The following is an 18085-nucleotide window of genomic DNA, read 5'->3' as shown; positions in this document are numbered from 1 at the left end:
CATGGGAACTATTATCCACATTTTCAAGCTGAAGAAACAAGCAGAAACTAAAGTCTACTCGACCTGAAAGCCAATCATGTGTCCCTTGGTCTGAGCAGAATTCCTTGGTCTGTGACACCTGACACCTGCTTTTTGTGTCCTGAGCAGCAGCCTGGGCACAGTCAGGCAAGCTTCCAAAACACATTTCCTCAGGCCCCTCAAACGTTCCCAAACCCATCTCAAACCACCCAGTATTCCTTTACCTCCACAAAATGAGCTCTTCCCCATCCCTGATTTTGCATAGGCTGTTCCCTTACCTGAGTGCTCATACACCTTTTTGCATGGCTAGTACCTTCTCAGTCCTCAGGTGTCACCTCATGTCCCCTCCCCAGGGAGAATTCCCTAGTCTGCCTTTATTCAGGGGCTTCTCCCTATTATTATTATTATTGAAGCTCTTATTTGTTTCCTTCAGGGCAGTTATACTATCTGATAATATTTTGGTACAGAATGTAAGTTCCTAACGACAGGCACCCTCTCTGTCTTGTTTAGTGGCAATTACCCACTGGGATTACTTCTTACAAGTTCCCTTTTTGAACATGAAGTAGGATGGCTAACAGCTTTCCAGTTTTCTAGCAGTGACTCTCTTAAATCTCAAAGAAAGAATGTAGGCTCTGGATGGAAAAGGGTACAGCTCTCTGCAGAACCAAAGAAAAGCATGGCATTGGTGAAGACTCTCCATTTCCCAATGAGGCAGAAACTGAAATATAAATGAGCTTCTGCCTCTAATCCTGATGATGATAATGATGATGACGGTAGTGATGATGGAGGCACTGATGACATTTAAGTTGCGTTACTACATGCCAGGGACTTCATGCATTATCTCCAACCCTTTGAACTACCCTACACGATGAAGATTATTATGTACATACATGAGAAAACTACAATTCAAAAGATACTTGAAGTCATTCTATGTTTAAGATGGACAAATGCCATGTTGAAACTGTTACAGCCTCATTCTCCCAGAGGTTTTGGTTACAATGTTCTCTAAAGAACCCATTAAAACACATACACACATAAATACACCTCCCTTTCTCCTACTCTCCTCATCCTTCACACTGGAACAATAATAAGTCTCCAAAACAATATTCAAATCAAATGGCAGATTTATTGGCTCTCTCTGTTATACAATGAGGTGAAAACATCTTAATTCAGGACATCCTCCACCTTGTTTTGGCCTCCAATTACACTGAAAGACCAATGCCAGGCACATAGGCTGATAATCTGTAGACAACAGAAGCAAACTGCTGCTGGGCCGCATGTCTAAATGATCCGTTCCACAGTTTTAGGAGATATTTTTTTTCTTTCACAGCATCTTCCTCTTTTCAAATTCCTTCAGAAACAGAAGAGAGAAGAGCAATGGAATGAATAAAAAGATGAAAGATCCAAATTACATTTATGGTCCAAATGATTTTGAAATCCATTATCTTTAGGATCCTTTGAACAACCAAATTACAGCAGAAAAAAGTACCAGGATGAGGGTATCTGAACACAGAATAACAGCTTTCAAAATTAGTCTGTGTCAGCTTGAATTTCACGTAACAAGAAGCAGAGCTTCAACTTTATATTTTTCCTAAACCCAGAAAAGGAGAGGGAGGTTTTGAATAATATTTATTTTTTTCACAGCAGTATAATAATAATTTTAGGAGTCGAGAAACTTTATTGTGCTTATCCAAACTGTAGTGCTATATATATGAACTATATCCAGCCCTTCTAATAGGGAAATGGAAACAGGTTTGTTCCGTTTCTCAGAGAATAAAGCTAAGACAGACTGTTAGGGTTTGAAGAAAATGTCAAGAACCTTAGAAATACCTGAAACAAACAAATACCTTAAGCAAAGTAGTGTTTAAGGAAACAATACCAAAAATCCTATTTTTCTAGATTATAACAATTAGGATACAATGTGTAGACGCCTGCTGCCACTTACTGGAAGAAAATGGTAACACACATCTCCAACGTGAATTTAAGCATTTGCTTTTCTCCTTTTCCCCCACCTTCAAATAACATTCTTTCTCACACTCACTAACCACCTAGATTTCTTTCAAACATTTTGGCACATAATGTTATATTCCAAAAGCAGGATCATGCAAAGATTCAATAAAACAAGGAGTCCACTTTATTTATCCCTAAGACAAGGGCAAAGAAGACCACCAAATCAGGATTTTGAAATTCTCTCTGAATGCTATTTGCTGCTAGGAAACCAGCTGGTACCTATGTTCAGCATGCTTAAGAAAATAATTTTGTGTTGCTCTTTGCTCTTTATTTGGGCATTAATCCCATTCATGAGGTTTCTACCCTCATGACTTTTTTTGACAAGGGTATACCATTATAATGAGGGGAGAGAGCCTTAAATGATCACTCAAAGAGAAGCTGAAAATCAGTGCAAAGAGATTATAAAAGACATCAAATTACTTAGACTATTTTAACCCATAATATTCTATTAAAAAGGAAAAAGAAAATAAAAAAGAGGTTAAGAAGTCAATCCTTCAACCTATAAGTAACAATGGTACAACATAGCCAGGATCAATCTTCTCATCCTCTTTAGATCTCCTTCCACCCGAACTCCTTCATCCAGTTTCCATTTCTTGTTATTCAGCCTTCAACCCTTTCTTCCTAGAAACAGAAACCTATGGGGCCAGGGTGGCTATATCACAAAAGAAAAAACAAGTAACAAAACAGAAAGCAGTTCTCTGCTACTTCCTAAACCCTCAAAATGGAAATCGTGACACATACAATCTTTAAGATGCTTTTTTGTATGTTACATCTTGCCATTTACAAAAATACAAATCCCAATGTTTAAAGAAGAATGCTTTAAAATCAGAATATTATTCCTGGTCATGCCCAATTAGGGCACCAGGACATTAACAGAGTTGATTAAAAAAACTATTAAGCTGCACATCAGAAAACCAATTAAATCCCGAAGCAAAGGCCATGATTTCCAAGTACCCAGTGTGGCCACACACAGAAAGCCTGCAACCTCAGAGCACTTGGGCCACTGTTGGAGCTCACCTTGTAGATGGTGGTTCCCAGCTGTGCAGGAGACATACTGACCACAACTCCTGCACTCTGAAGGGCAGATATCTTCTCTTTAGCTCCACCTTTTCCTCCAGCAATAATTGCTCCTGCATGACCCATTCGCCTCCCAGGAGGAGCAGTTAAACCAGCAATGAAGGACACTACAGGCTTGGAATTTGGACCCTGGAAAGAAAGTAGTATTTTAAGCACTCTAATGAAGAAGTCAATCAAAACTGGACCTCAAATTCATGGCGCTGCTGGTAAATGGTAAATGGCTTGGGCAGGGAAAAGCCCAACATTCATCCTAGGAAAACCAACACTAACAAATCATGATTGAAATCACTGCATTCTCCTTTAACTTTCCATACAAACTCAGGAATACAACTCTAAGCCAATGTTTACACCTGTTGAATACAAAACTTCCACTTCACAAATACATATGCGACTCTTTCATTTGAAAAGTAAAAAAGCATACTGGAAAATATGTTATATGATTTGTGATAATAATAATTTAAGTCATAAGACTGGGTCGCTTTTCTTCAACCTAATGCTATGCCTTAATTTATTATTGGTTCACCCTTAATGAATGTGCTAAAAGAAAAAGATGAGATGGGAAGTATACAGGAAAGGACCTCAGACTTAATTTCCTAGTAAGGAAAGCTGCATGACCTTGGACAAGGTGTATTGCTTCTCCAGACTTCTGCTTCCTCATCTATGAAATAAAATGGCCAAACTAGACTGACGTCCAAAAGCCCTTTCTACTCTGGAATTCTACATCTAAGAAGGAATATCAGAATTAGTTTTATTCAGCAAAAATCCATTGTAATGTACAGTCTCTAGGTACTAGATTCTGAGGTTTAAGAAAAAAACATACAAAGAAAATATAAAAATTTCTGTACTCTAGACTTGCAAAGTAGTTGAAGAAATAAAATATGTGTGTACTTCAATCCATTAAGAGATACCATAAACTAATATATGAATATATGATTAAGTTCACAATGAATGGTAATATCATGTTCATAATAGAAGTCCAGAGATAATAAGAAACCAGGTCAAACAGAGAGGCCTGGAGAAGGCAGAACTTAAGCACAAGTGGAACCTTCACTTAGGTACTATTGTCATCCCCCCAGACCAGCAGCTCTCAAATCATTTGGTCTGGGGATCCCTTATACTTACAAGAATTACTGAGAATCTCAAAGAGCTTTTGTTTATATGTATTATAGCTAATGATATTTAGTATATTGGAAATTAAAACAAATTTTATAAATATTTAATTCACTTAAAAATAACTTTTTAAAACTTTAAAAAACATTCTAGTAAGAAGAGTTGCATTATTTTACCACTTATATTTCCAACTCTTCAATGTTTAACTTAATAAAAGACAAATGGATTCTGATAACTGCTTTTGCATTCAATCTGTTACAATATATTATTTAAGCTGAAGTATAAAAGGAAAATGCAGCCTTACACTGATATGTAATTGGAAAAGGGAGACATATTTTAATTGATTGCCTTACAGATAATTGGGAGTATTCTTCTTTGATACCAGACAAATCTCTTCAAGTGGTTATTTCTTAAAGGTTAGGTGCAATGTTGTAATATGAAACCCTCACAGTGAACTTTCCGTCCTTTTTTACTTTGAAACCTGTTAATCTGTCTTGCACTTTGAGTGATCTTTTAACTACAATGATTTTGTCATATGCATTCCTCAGTTAGGAAATATGAGTTCACTGAGTTATGCAGATCTTCCAAATGCTGACACACCATTTAGTAACAAACCATTATCAGTATCACCACCAAGCTCATTAGAAAAGCCTCTAGGTAGGAGGAAGCTGTCAAGCTCACAGTTACAGATCCAAGCTTTCCAAAATTTTAATTATTCATTTGAAAGTTGAAATGGGCAACCAACAGAATGGGAAAAAAATTCTGCAAGCTACCCATCTGACAAAGGGCTAATATCCAGAATCTACAAAGAACTAAAACAGATATACAAGAAAAAAAAAAACCCCTATCAAAAAGTAGGCAAAAGATATGAACAGACACTTTTCAAAAGAAGACATTTATGTGGCCAACAAACATGAAAAAATGCTCATCATCACTGGTCATTAGAGAAATGCAAATCAAAACTACATTGAGATACCATCTCACACCAGTTAGAATGGTGATCATTAAAAAATCTGAAGACAACGGATGCTGGAGAAGATGTGGAGAAATAGGAACACTTTTACACTGCTGGTGGGAGTTTAAATTAGTTCAACCATTGTGGAAGACAGTGTGGCAATTCCTCGGGGATCTAGAAACAGTAATACCATTTGACCTAGCAATCCCATTACTGGGTATATACCCAAAGGATTATAAATCATTCTATTGTAAAGACATATGCACACATATGTTCACTGCGGCACTGTTTACAATAGCGAAGAACTGGAACCAACCCAAATGCCCATCAAAGATAGACTAGATAGAGAGGATGTGGCAGATACATACCATGGGAATACTATGCAGCCATAAAAAAACAATGAGTTCATGTCCTTTGCAGGGACATAGATGAATCTGGAAACCATCATTCTCAGCAAATTGACACAAGAACAGAAAACCAAACACCACATGTTCTCACTCATAAGTGGGTGCTCAACAATGAAAACACATGGACACAGTGAGGGGAACATCATACACTGGGGTCTGTTGCAGGGTAGGGGACTAAGGTAGGGAGAGCAGGGGTGGGGAGATTGGGGAGGGATAACATTAGGAGAAATACCTAATGTAAGTGATGGGGGGGATGGAGGCAGCAAACCACCATGGTATATGTATACCTATGTAACAATCCTGCAAGATCTGCACATGTACCTTAGAACTTAAATATTAAAAAAAAAAGTTCAAATGTTATTATCAACAAATACTATCAACTGTTTTCCTTGATACAGCAGGTTTACTTTGCTCATTTTTGAGAAGAGATCTGTCAAATACCCAGGTCTGAACAACCAGTTTGTCTGCGAATCACTCTTTCAAGTAAAACTGGTGTTCCATGAAAAGGGCAGTTAGCTCAGCTCACAGCTCAAATGTGAAAGTGCTTTGTTTCCCATTTTATCACAAAATACTGACTCCAGGGTCATAATTTAATACAAGTAATAATTTTTATCACTTCATCGAGGATATTCATAAGTGAAACTGGCTTTTTTCCTTTCACTGTGAGTGGTACATGGGAGTGAATGACTGCTACTCTGGTTCCACTCACTGCCCTGATTCCCACTAAGAGGCCAGCATGCAAGGAGCTACATGGTCAGACACTGCTTACTCCTGCCTCATCTCCCACCTTTCCACCTTCCACCCCAGTCTAGCTCTGTGCCTTTGCTGAAAATGTTCTCCACCCTCCTTGGACACTTCGCAAACTCCTACTTAACTTGTAAGATCTGACTCTAGCTTCCTCTTCTCCTATAAGCCTTTTCTGACTCTTCCTCCCACCCTCCCTACAAATGCCCTCATAGTTGATCATATCGTCAGTGACTATGCTGTACCTTTTATACCTTTCTACTATAAAATTCAACACGCTGGCTATAACCTATTCCCCATGTGTTCTTTTACTAAACTATGAATTCCCTGAACACAGAGGTTATATTTTCACTAATTTCAGTATGCCTGGCACCTACTGTAGTATCTATGGTATAGAATTAAAAAGAAAAGACTCCACAAGTTATTCATTCACTCATAAGACCTACATAGAATATGAGAATCTCATGTTTGAACGGCATTAATTTCTATTTGATCCTGCTCTCTTGTTCCCCCCAAAAGTGGGAATATTGTTGCACAAGAAAGGATCAAGACTTTCATGAGCCTAGAATGTCTAACAAATTTGCATCTGTCCATTTACAAAAGTCACTGAGGTTTTTTTGTTTAAGTGGAGAAAACTACAACTAAAAGACTATGGGGAAGTGTAGTCTGAAAATAGGACACAAATGATGAAAAGTATGAATGTCTAAAAGCAGAAAGGCCAGTTAGAATGCTCTCAGTGTAGTCTGAGCCTATGCCCATAACTGATGACTCTGTCCTTAACTCCTTCATCCTTATCCTTATCCTGACTCCTTATCCTTCCATGGTGAAATGGAGATGTCAGGCTAACCTGGGTATGAATCTCACCCCAGGTTCATTTGCTGTATACCTATCCTTGGCAAGTTACTAATCTTCCTGTACCAGTTTCCTCATTCATAAAGAAAAAATGAAAACATCTTACCAAAGCATCAGAACAAAAGTTAAACACCAGAACTTTTGCAAATAATTATTATCATTGTAACGATAGCAGGAAAGGCAGCAGATCATGTTTATCAAGTGTTTACTCTATGCCAAGTATACTAGATGTTTTATATAATGTAGCATCTGAACTGCTTAACCTAGAATCTTGTACACATTAGGCTCTCAATAAAAATTAATTCCAGGGCTGGGCGCAGTGGCTCACACCTGTAATCCCAGCCCTTTGGGAGGCCGAGGCGGGTGGATCACGAGGTCAAGAGATTGAGACCATCCTGGTCAACATGGTGAAACCCTGTCTCTACTAAAAATACAAAAAAATTAGCTGGGCATGGTGGTGCGTGCCTGTAATCCCAGCTACTCAGGAGGCTGAGGCAGGAGAATTGCCTGAACCCAGGAGGCGGAGGTTGCGGTGAGTCGAGATCGCACCATTGCACTCCAGCCTGGGTAACGAGCAAAACTCCATCTAAAAAAAAAAAAAAATTAATTCCATAAGAACTAACCAAGAATAGGAAACATGTACCAAATGAAACAAAATGTCTGTTTCATTTTTCCAAATAAATACTAAGTTATTCAAGGGATTCAGAATTGGGCTCAAAAACATTTTAAATTCAATTTAACATAGTACAATGCTGTATTAACTCAAACCTTTTTCTTTTTTTAAATAAGTCAGTTTTTACTTAAATTTCAAACTATACAACTTTCTGACTTCAAGGAAATCTAACATTTTACTCCAGTCCCTAATAATCTACTCTTCCATTCCACCAATACCTGACCTGTATTGGTGCCTGTTGTTCCAGGGGACTGGGCAGGGCACTGAGGGTAACAGCTCCCTGCAGTCTATAACACAGTCTAGAGTAAAAGTCAGATATTAAGCATGCCTTGCAGAAGAAACAAACAAAGGCAAGTAAGAATGAAAACTGGCATGTCAGATAGAAAATGGATCCGAAAGGGAAAGTTAGGATGATATGCGAAGGACTGGAATTCATACTAAACCTGCCCTTTAACTGACATGTAATGGGAAACACTGTCTGATGTGAACCAAGGATAAACAGACCAATGCCGGTGTTTCAGAAGGGCAGATAATTTGGGTGGCCATAAGCAGAATGGCCTAAGAGTAAAGGGAGGTGGATGGAGAAAATGAGAGAGCTCATGAAGGAAACCATTTAGATGGTCCAGATGAGACAGGCTGAGGACCCAAACCAAAGTAGATGTACAACGTACAGACAAGGCTCTGAATCTAGACAAACCACTCATGTCTGAGACAGATCTTGGTAACTGAGTACAAACAAGATGAGAGAGAAATAAAAGATGGCTCTCAGGTTTCTGCCATAGAAACTGCATTAAGTATGAAGTCACTTATATAAGATAACAATTCATACCTAATAGGCACAGAAAACAGATCCAGGGAATGATAAAGAGGAGGAAAACCAGGAAAGAAACCAAGAGGATAGAGAAGACGACAAACAAATCAAGGCCACTGGTGACCTCTACAAAAACAGTATCGGGAGAGTAAGAAGATTCCACAGCAGCAAACGGCTCAGTAAGACTGCTTACTAAGTGTCAGGCACCACTATGCTATACATTACTAAGTCATTTAAATTTCATAGTTCTTAAAATAACTCTAGGGGGCAGGCACTACTATATCCTCATTTTTCCAATAAGGAAAGTGAGGCAACAAGATTCAGAAGCATTCCCAAGGTCATATAGCTTCTAAGTGACAGAAAGGAACCAGACTGCTGAAGATTTAAGAATGAATGAAAAGTAAGGAAAGAAATTGAAAGAATGAGGGTGAAGTTGAATTGTATCTACTATGGGAGTTAGGGCTTAAAGTCACCAAAGAAGAAAATCAAGAATATTCAAAATAGCCCTTTAAAATTCTTTAAAACACAAATAAATATGTCTTGTTTTGTGTAAACTACCCTTTACATGATATTATTGGTTCCTTTAACTCTCCAGTATTATTTTTCTGTGGCATTTAATTTATTCACTGGTAGATTTTTTTCATAAGCAGAGAGAAAAAGTTATCTTCATTCTTTTGCCTAGTCTCCTGAAGAGGATTTGTCACTCATTCGTCAGTGTAAGAGAAATTCTGAAAATCACTTGCTTGATTTTTTTCCCACAGTTCTGTGATACAATAATGGCCACAGCACAAATTCACTGAGTGGGGGCTGGTGGACACCAAACTGCTTCAGTCACTGCTGCACCCCGACCTCTCCTTTCACCACAGGAATAGGGCTTAATTCCCTTAAGCTAAACAGAATTATGACACAACTCAGCATTATTCCTTTACATTTGATTCTAAGGGAGAGGCAACATGGAAAGCCTCCACAGGACATAGACAGTAAAGCTTTTCTACTTGATCTCCGAAGGGAAGTGCCATTCCACAAGGAAAGTCTAAAACTAGAGGGAAGCAAGATCCTGAAAAAAAGGCATGAGTATAGGATCTTTAGGTCAGCCTTGAAAAAGAGAAAGAACACTATTTCCCTCTGAGATCAGGAGAAAGAATACCAGCCATAGGTGAAAATCAAGTCTGCAGGTCAAGTGGAGACTCTGAGGCTGATGGCCTGAATGTATCCACTCAGTAGGTGAACAACTTACTTACCACAAAGTGTGGGGTCATGCCTAGGGAGGAAGAGTTCAGAATAGGGAAGTAGAGAATCAACCCAGAAATAATCCAGAATTGTCTAAGTGTCCAGTACAGAAGACCCCTTTGTTTTCTTTTGTTTTGTTTTTGAGGGAGTCTTGCTCTGGCACCAGGCTGGAGTGCAGTGGCATGATCTCAGCTCACTGCAACCTCTACCTCCTGAGTTCAAGCGATTCTCCTGCCTCAGCCTCCCAAGTAGCTAGGATTACAGGTGTGCACCGCCGACATCCAGCTAATTTTTGTATTTTTAGTAGGGACATGGTTTTACCACGTTGGCCAGGATGGTCTCTATCTCTTGACCTTGTGATCTGTCCACCTCGTGATCCACCTGCCTCAGCCTCCCAAAGTGCTGGATTACAGGCATGAGCTACCGCAGCTGGCCAGAAAGTTTTATCTTTTGTGTTTTCTTGAAAAATTAATCTTTGAAAAAATAAAAATAACTTCTGAAACAAGCCTCTGGTATTTAGAGCAAAGAGCTATATTATTCCAAACCCAAACTTACTGAATTATGTTGCTTCAAAAATTCTGCAGCATTCTCTTCGGCATTACCACCAATTTCACCAATCAATATGATGCCTTCTGTGGCAGAATCGTTCAAAAAGATTTCAAGGCAGTCAATAAAATCTGTTCCATTAAAAGGATCACCTCCAATGCCTAAAAAAGTTGAAAAATATCAATAGCTGGAAATTTAAAGATAAACCATGGAATTTAGGTCAAGAAATGTTTTTAACTGGTTTATCATTTTTCTTCCCCTTCTCCCTAGTATTTTTAAATGTATTATTATTCTTATATTTAATATCTTAAAATCACAAAATGCTACATTTATTTCTGTTGGTAATATTATATGAATGCTAAATGGTGGTTGGTTCCTGATATCCCAGGAATCTTCTAGGGCTGTAACAAAGACAACCCTCTTTTGGCTTTAGCTCCTTTATCAACCTCTTCTGTCCCACAAAATTATTCCCAGATAACTCCTTAGAAATTAACATTTTAAGAAGATGCTGATGTTACACTAAAGGAAAGAATAAATATTTAACAAATTTCTTTGAGCAAAGAAACTACCTGATGAGGTATGCTGCAGAGAAACCCACAAGTTTTAAGACACATGTGCCAGTGAGTGACAGTGAGTGCCCTGACCCCTCCTGTTCTGGATCCAGAGTGGATAACGACGGCGCCTGTGTATCAGGGCCCTACGACACAACATTTAAAAGGAGTACCTGGAGAGGGTTAAAGTAAATGTTTCATACAGATAGGCTGCCACTTTTTATTTTTAAATTACAAACTTAATGAGGGCCGGACTGATTTCTTACTTTTCACTGCATCTCTGAAGAATGGAGTGGAGGAAGGAAAACAGCATTTATTAAGTGCCAACCGTGTGTCAAGTCCTATGCTTTGGCACACGTTAGATCTGTTATTTCCTAATTCTCTCACTCTCTCTGTGAAATAGACATTATTATCCTCCATTTAAAAACTCAAAACTGAAACTAAAAAAGAAGGAATTGGTAAGCCTGTTTCAAACCATTTCTTATTCTCTGTCACACTAAAATATCTTCCACTTAAAATTATGTTTTACATGTAGAAATGCTCAATGGATGTTTTTAATATTTAATTTATGAATTTGGATCTTAATAAAAACACCTATATGTTATGAGTTTTTGGTACAGATACTTCTAAAAGGTATTCTAACAAATTGAAGGAATATTTATCAATATGAAAATGAGTAATTTGCCTTGGCTTTTGGCAGCAAATATTGAAATTATTTTAAAATGTAAAACCTGCACGATCTGCACATGTACCCCAGAACTTAAAGTATAATAAATAATTTTTTTAAAAAACTTGTCATTTTTTTTTCAAGTGGGAGGCAGTATGGTGTGATAAAAAGAGAGGTTTTGAGAAAGTGAACCTTCCTCAACCTTGACTTTCTCACCAATAAGGCTCTAACAGTACAATTTTCCCGCTCAGAGACACCTGAGACGCTTGCCTTAACAATGAGACACTGAATGGCAAAGAATTCAATAAATATGAAGCACCACTGAACATAATGGCAATGACAACAAAAGTCCTAATATAAGGAACCATTTCTTCAGAGTAATCAAAACAAGTGACGTTTCAGGCACCAAGGTGCTCCAGGAGACACATGTCTCAAAATGTTAGTTAGTTCTTCAACCTGGAAATAAAACCTTGGACCATGAATCTTGAAAAGCTACAGAACAACTTCGCACTTAAGCAAATTAAATTTGAGATCATAATATCCTTTTTATAACAGTATCAAAATCTTTTGCAAATAATAAAATCAGTAATTATTATTATACTCATTCAGCGAACACACTACATGCCGATAAAAGGATTTTAGCAAAAATCCCTCACCTACACACAAAGACTGCCCCAATCCAACTTGCGTTGTTTGGTGAACCGCTTCATAAGTCAGGGTGCCAGATCTGGACACAATGCCTTAAGGAAAGATTCAAAAATATTAGATTGTGTTTCTACGTTAGGCTAAAATATGGTTAACTAAATTACCAAACACTTTGTGTGACTAACATAGGTATAAAATTCATTCCATGATTTGCCATCAAAATCAATAGTATCTTCAAATGATAAAACGAAAAGGCTTAAATTAAAGCAGGGAAGTTTTTAAATTTAGACATAGGAGAAAGTATATTATTAGTTAAGGTCATCTTATGACTATAAAAACAATGCAAGAAAGACTTAAATTACCTCTTCTGAGAATATTTATGAAGAGGATAATAGCAATATAAATTTGGTAGGTACAATCATACTTACAGTGAAGAATGTAACAGATTAGACTTATATTACCATGACGTAGTTTGGATATTTGTCCCCTCCAAATCTCAGGCTGAAATGTGACACCCAATGTTGGAGGTGGGACACAGTGGGAGATGTTTCAGTCATGGGGACAGATCCTTCATGAATGGCTTTGTGCCCTCCCATGGTAATGAGTGAGTTCTCACTTTATTCCTTTACATGAGAACTGGTTCTTTAAAAGATCCTGAAATTTATTGTTCCCTCTCTCACCATGTGACATGCCTGCTCCCCTTCACCTTCCACCATGAGTAAAAGATTCCTGAGGCCTCACCAGAAGCTGAACAGATGCTAATGCCATGTTTGTATAGCCTGCAGAATCATAAGCTAAACAAATCTCTTTTCTTATAAATTACCCAGTGTCAGATATTCCTTTGTAGCAATGTAAAACAGACTAATACAAACTATTAAACCATCAAAATTAGCATTAGTTACATTTTAAAATGCTACCTATCTTCTCCATAACTATTTTCCCAATAATTTTGAACCAATACATAGGCTCTAAAATCAATATAAAGGAAACTGGGGAATAAGGTCAAGATCCCTCTGGAATCAAGTCTCCAGCCTAATTTCCTTTATAAATGGGCCTGTGTGAAAGCACTTAATTTCACATCTGGATTAGGTATGTATCGAAGGAGGAGAGCCACTGGGGGCCAGAAAGGAGTGACAGCTAGTTGTCTTCTCTTGTAGTTTACTATGCTTGGCTGAGCTTTCAAAAAGATAATTTATTCAAAGCACAAGCTATGTAATACTTTAGACAAACAGAAAAATCAATCCAGGGTGTCCATGGTTTACTTTCCTTAAACTTCTGCCTTAGAGCAACTCTCAAGAACTCAGAAGACCCTTTTCTAACAATATGATCACCCTACTGGGGCAAATAGAATTCTTGTCAGCCTGGGACAAAAACTATAACCATAAGCTACCTCAACTTCCATACAGCAGGTTTACTTTTTTAAGCAAAGTGCTATGTCACCATTATCATTATATATTAATGTGTACTAAGTGTGTGACCTATGCATAAATACACATCTTCTTACTATGCATTTGGGCACACAATAACTTCAGGTTCTCCATACCAACCAGTCAAATTGAAAGAACAGTGTGAATGTAACTCAGTCATTGCTAGACAGACCCCACAGAACACTGTGATATTGCTCTTTTAGATGCATTTCACTAGACAGTGACACCTATGTCCTCAACGATGCCTCACTTCATGTGGAACTCTGCTCTAACTCCCCAACCCAGCACAGTCCCCCGCCTCCCTCTCCAGACTTGTTTCTTACTATTTCCCTATCCAGTGAAACTTGGTTAATCCTCATTGCTATTTCATGCTCTCCTGTCTTTTCGTATTTGCTCTGCTTAAAGTGGAGTGTTTCACCTCCACTATCTGACAAAACTTCTCATCATCCTTCAAGGTCCACATTACATGCTACTTTCTCTTTGAGGTCTTTCCTGATCACTCCCAAAGAGAAGTGAGATAAAATCTCTTTCTCTAAATCTCCTCAGTGCTTTTATATTTCCTATTGCCCTTATTACTAGGAAATAAGCAGAAGTTGTACATTTCCTACCACTGTGAAACCATAAGTATTTTTTGGGTAGAAACAACTTCATTCATTGAATGGTTCACTATTAGCCCTAATGTTACCATGAGACACAGTAGGAATGTCAGAGTAGGCAGATGGCCAGAAACGAGCAATCAGGAGAGCCCTGTGAAAAGTCCTGGAGGCGCTGCCCACTGATAGTCCACAGAAAGGAAATGGCTACACCGGCTACTTCTGGCCCGTGGTCGGGCTACTCTGGCCCTGAAGGGGACTTATCAGGCCCTAGCTGGAGATAATCATGGTAGGGGCTTTCCCTGCTGACAAGCGTGTGCACTCCTCCAATAACTTGCCCTACAGTAACCTTTTCTTCATTATAATAGTAAAAACCACACCCCTAGGTAGAGATTTTAAATGCTAATGAGACCTGTGACATGTATACTAGCATGTACAACTACAGAGCATGTGCACGCAAGGAGGTTGCCTAAAACATGGTTGCAAATGACACCCCATCCTGCCCCTTCATGAATAATCAGGCAAGATTTTCATAACAAAAGTCCCTCAGCATTAGCTGCTGCTGGCTCATCCTCTCTTTCGAGCAGCCTATTCTGAATCATCGCTCAGGGTGTACTGTCTCTTTAAATAAACATTGCTACTACTACTTTTCCAGCTAGACCAGCCACAGCTGTTTTCCAGGTGGTCAGCCAGCTGGTCAGCAGCTCCTCTCTTTAAATGTACTTTATCTTCCTTCAATAAACTCTGTTTAAAGAGCTCATTTCTTGTCAACTCTTCTTGCTCCTGAGGTTAAGGCAGGTACTGATTCCAAATACTGAGGACAGAGGGAGGATCATGAAGAGAACACTACAGGTAATTGTTTTTTTCTAGTGTTATAGCAAACACTAAACTTTGAGGTCACTTTTAGCTAATACTTTCAACACTGTTAAGAATTATATAAAAATCACAGTAATGCTTTTTAAAAAATAAAAATAATTTTACCAAAAGCAGAAGTCCTTAAAACCTGATCTAAAATACTGATTCTACCTAGCTTTAATGGGCAGTTATTTATATTTCCATTACAGAAAAATTGCCTTGGGATGGAACAAACACAAATTCTTTATTCAGAAGGCAGGACAGTGCCTGTGATCAACAGTTTAACATCTCTAAGGAGATGACCTGCTGGCCTGAGCCCTGCCCTTGAGTCTACCACATAACAGGACCTTCTACTACTGATACAGTAAAATGGAATGGTCCATCTTTGAAAGGTCCATAAGAAAAAAAGGAAAGGTAAATTTCAAGTTTTAATTTTTATCTGATAATCTTGGCTTGGCAAAATAAATACACAGTCAGGCTCGATCAACCAGCCTGAAATTTGAATATCTTGACCACACACTGATTCTCCAATTAAGAACCACGTTCTCCTACCACCTGGTTCTGTAAGAGACCACCAGTGGTGCTTGAGATTCCATGGCAGCTACCTTCTCCACTAGACTATAATTTTCAACGGGTCAATAAATAAGTCCTCATAACCCCTGTGTTTCCAGCTTAAAGCACAGTTCTGGGCACACAAGGTGCTCATATATGTTAATAAATGAGTTGAAACTAAAAACTCATCAATGGAGTAAGACCACCCTCTTAAGTGAAATTTAATTTCAATAGTTTTAAGATTCACTAACTGAACCCTAATGCATAACAAATGACAACCATCGCAACTTCCACCCCCATATTTCTCATTTATCACTTTTTCCCTATTCTCAGTGCCTTTGTCCCATCCACATCCTCTGTCCTTAACACTGTCCCTCCCCTCTATGGGACATTTCATCACTGAGAAGGTTAGGTGGGTAATGCCTATCTACTTATGTAATGGTGTACTCCTATCAAAATCCCAAGAAGAGTTTTTGTGATACAAACATGATCACTTTAACATAAATATGAAAAAGTAAATTGCACATCCAGCAAAGTATTAGTACCTAGAATATGTAAAGAACTCTCAAAACTAAACCATAAAAAAGTAAACAATCCAATTAGAACATGGGCAAAACCCAAGGTGGGGCACTTCACTGAAAAAGATAAACAGATGGCAAATAAATCTATAAAAAGATAATCTATGAAAAGATAATATCATTAATCACTAGGCAAATACAAATAAAAAGTACCAAGAGCTATCACTAAATATTTACCATAATAGCTAAAATAAAAACACAGTGACACCACCAAATGCTGGCAAGGCTGCAGAGAAACTGGATCACTCATACATTGCTGGTAGAAATGTAAAACAGCACAGCCACACTGGATAGCAAAAGGGTTAGTTTCTTAAAACACTAACACACAAGTATCATACAACCCAGCAACCATGTTCCTGGACATTTGTCTCAAAAAAATGAAGACAATGTTCACATAAAAACCAGTAGACAAATGTTTATAGCAGCTGTACTTGTAATAGGCCAAACTGAAAAACAACCCAGATGTCTTTCAACAGGTGAATGGTTAAACAAACTGAAGTAAATTTATACCATCAATCCTCAGTAATAAAAAGGAACTAATGATGCATACAACAACCTGGATGAATCTCTAGAGACTTATTCTGACTATATAAACAGGCAATCCCAGAAGGCTACATTCTATATGATTCCACTTATATAACATTCTTGAAATGACAAAATTATATAATTGGAGAGCAGATGACTGGTTGTCAGGAATTGAGAAGGGGTTGGAAGCAGGAGGGAAGTGACTAGAAAAGGGCAACATGAAGGAAACTTGAGGTGATGGAAAAGTTTTCTGTATTGACTGATGCAATGTCAAAGTTTTCTGACATTGATGCATCAATGTCAGCATCCCATTTATGAAAATACTATAGTTTTGCAAGATGTTAATCATTTGGCTAACTGAATAAAGAGTGATCTGTCTGTATTATTTCTTACAACTACACATGAATTTATAATTATCTCAATATAGGCAGTTTAATTAAAAATTTAAAACAGGACAGAAGAGTCAAGCATGTGACACATGGTTGAGAGTAACAAACTGTCCATCATAAAAGAAAAAATAACATGGTACAGTTAAATATCATCAATTTGGAATCCAATCACTTCCTTCAATAATACTCAGTTAGCAGATATGCAATTTCATTAGCTTTTATTAACAAAAACTGGAAATCCATTACACTATTATACTGCTATCACATTACATTATATTCCATTCAGAAATAGCTAAAGGACTGAAAAATCCTTCTTTCTCTTAACTCTCAACTTAAGGATCAGAAGTCAAGGAGGCTATTGAGACTATTAGCAATAGTACCAAAATAGAAATAGTTGGTACAAATAACCATCTTCCTCTCCTCATCCTCTTAAAAATCTTGCAGTGTCACATATTTTCTCTTTTGAAAAAAAGCCCTTTTTCAAAGGAATTAAAAGCAGTCTCCCAGAGGACTGTCTCATCAATGTGTTATGACCATTCACAAAGCCAATGTCTACAGGACTTCCCCGAACTTCTCTTGATTTTCATTTTTTAGGTTTATGGGCACCTTAGAAAGCCGGGCAGTGACCAGAAAAGCAACTCAGCACAGAACATTCCCTTCCATGCTCGCCTCAAGACCATAGCAGTAACCTTCAAAACAGACCAAAGAATATAAGTAATATTCAAATATGCACAAGAGCATCAGTGATACATGGATCAGGCCCCACTGGAATTCAGATGGCCTATGGAGCTCCCTGTAACCTCTCTCATAAAATCACCAAGTACTGCCACTGGCAGCAGGGCTGACAGCTCCAAGAGACATTAGCAATAA

General features: G+C 38.0%; 1 protein-coding gene across 1 annotated transcript in view; it reads right to left on the bottom strand.

The window, feature by feature from the left end:
- Positions 1-1124: 1124 nt before the first annotated feature.
- The window catches only part of SUCLG1 (succinate-CoA ligase GDP/ADP-forming subunit alpha), a 37160-nt gene continuing 20199 nt past the window's right edge, over positions 1125-18085 (bottom strand). The window contains exons 6-9 of the mRNA XM_002757564.6: positions 12308-12391; positions 10443-10594; positions 3046-3234; positions 1125-1369 (exon numbers count right to left, since the gene is read on the bottom strand). Coding sequence (XP_002757610.3) covers positions 1343-1369; positions 3046-3234; positions 10443-10594; positions 12308-12391 — 452 coding nt within the window. The 3' untranslated portion in view covers positions 1125-1342. The remainder of the gene's footprint in view (positions 1370-3045; positions 3235-10442; positions 10595-12307; positions 12392-18085) is intronic.

The sequence above is a fragment of the Callithrix jacchus genome, chromosome 14 (assembly GCF_049354715.1).
Source record: "Callithrix jacchus isolate 240 chromosome 14, calJac240_pri, whole genome shotgun sequence".
Classification (NCBI taxonomy): domain Eukaryota; kingdom Metazoa; phylum Chordata; class Mammalia; order Primates; family Cebidae; genus Callithrix; species Callithrix jacchus.
This window is presented reverse-complemented; position numbering and strand designations above follow the sequence as displayed.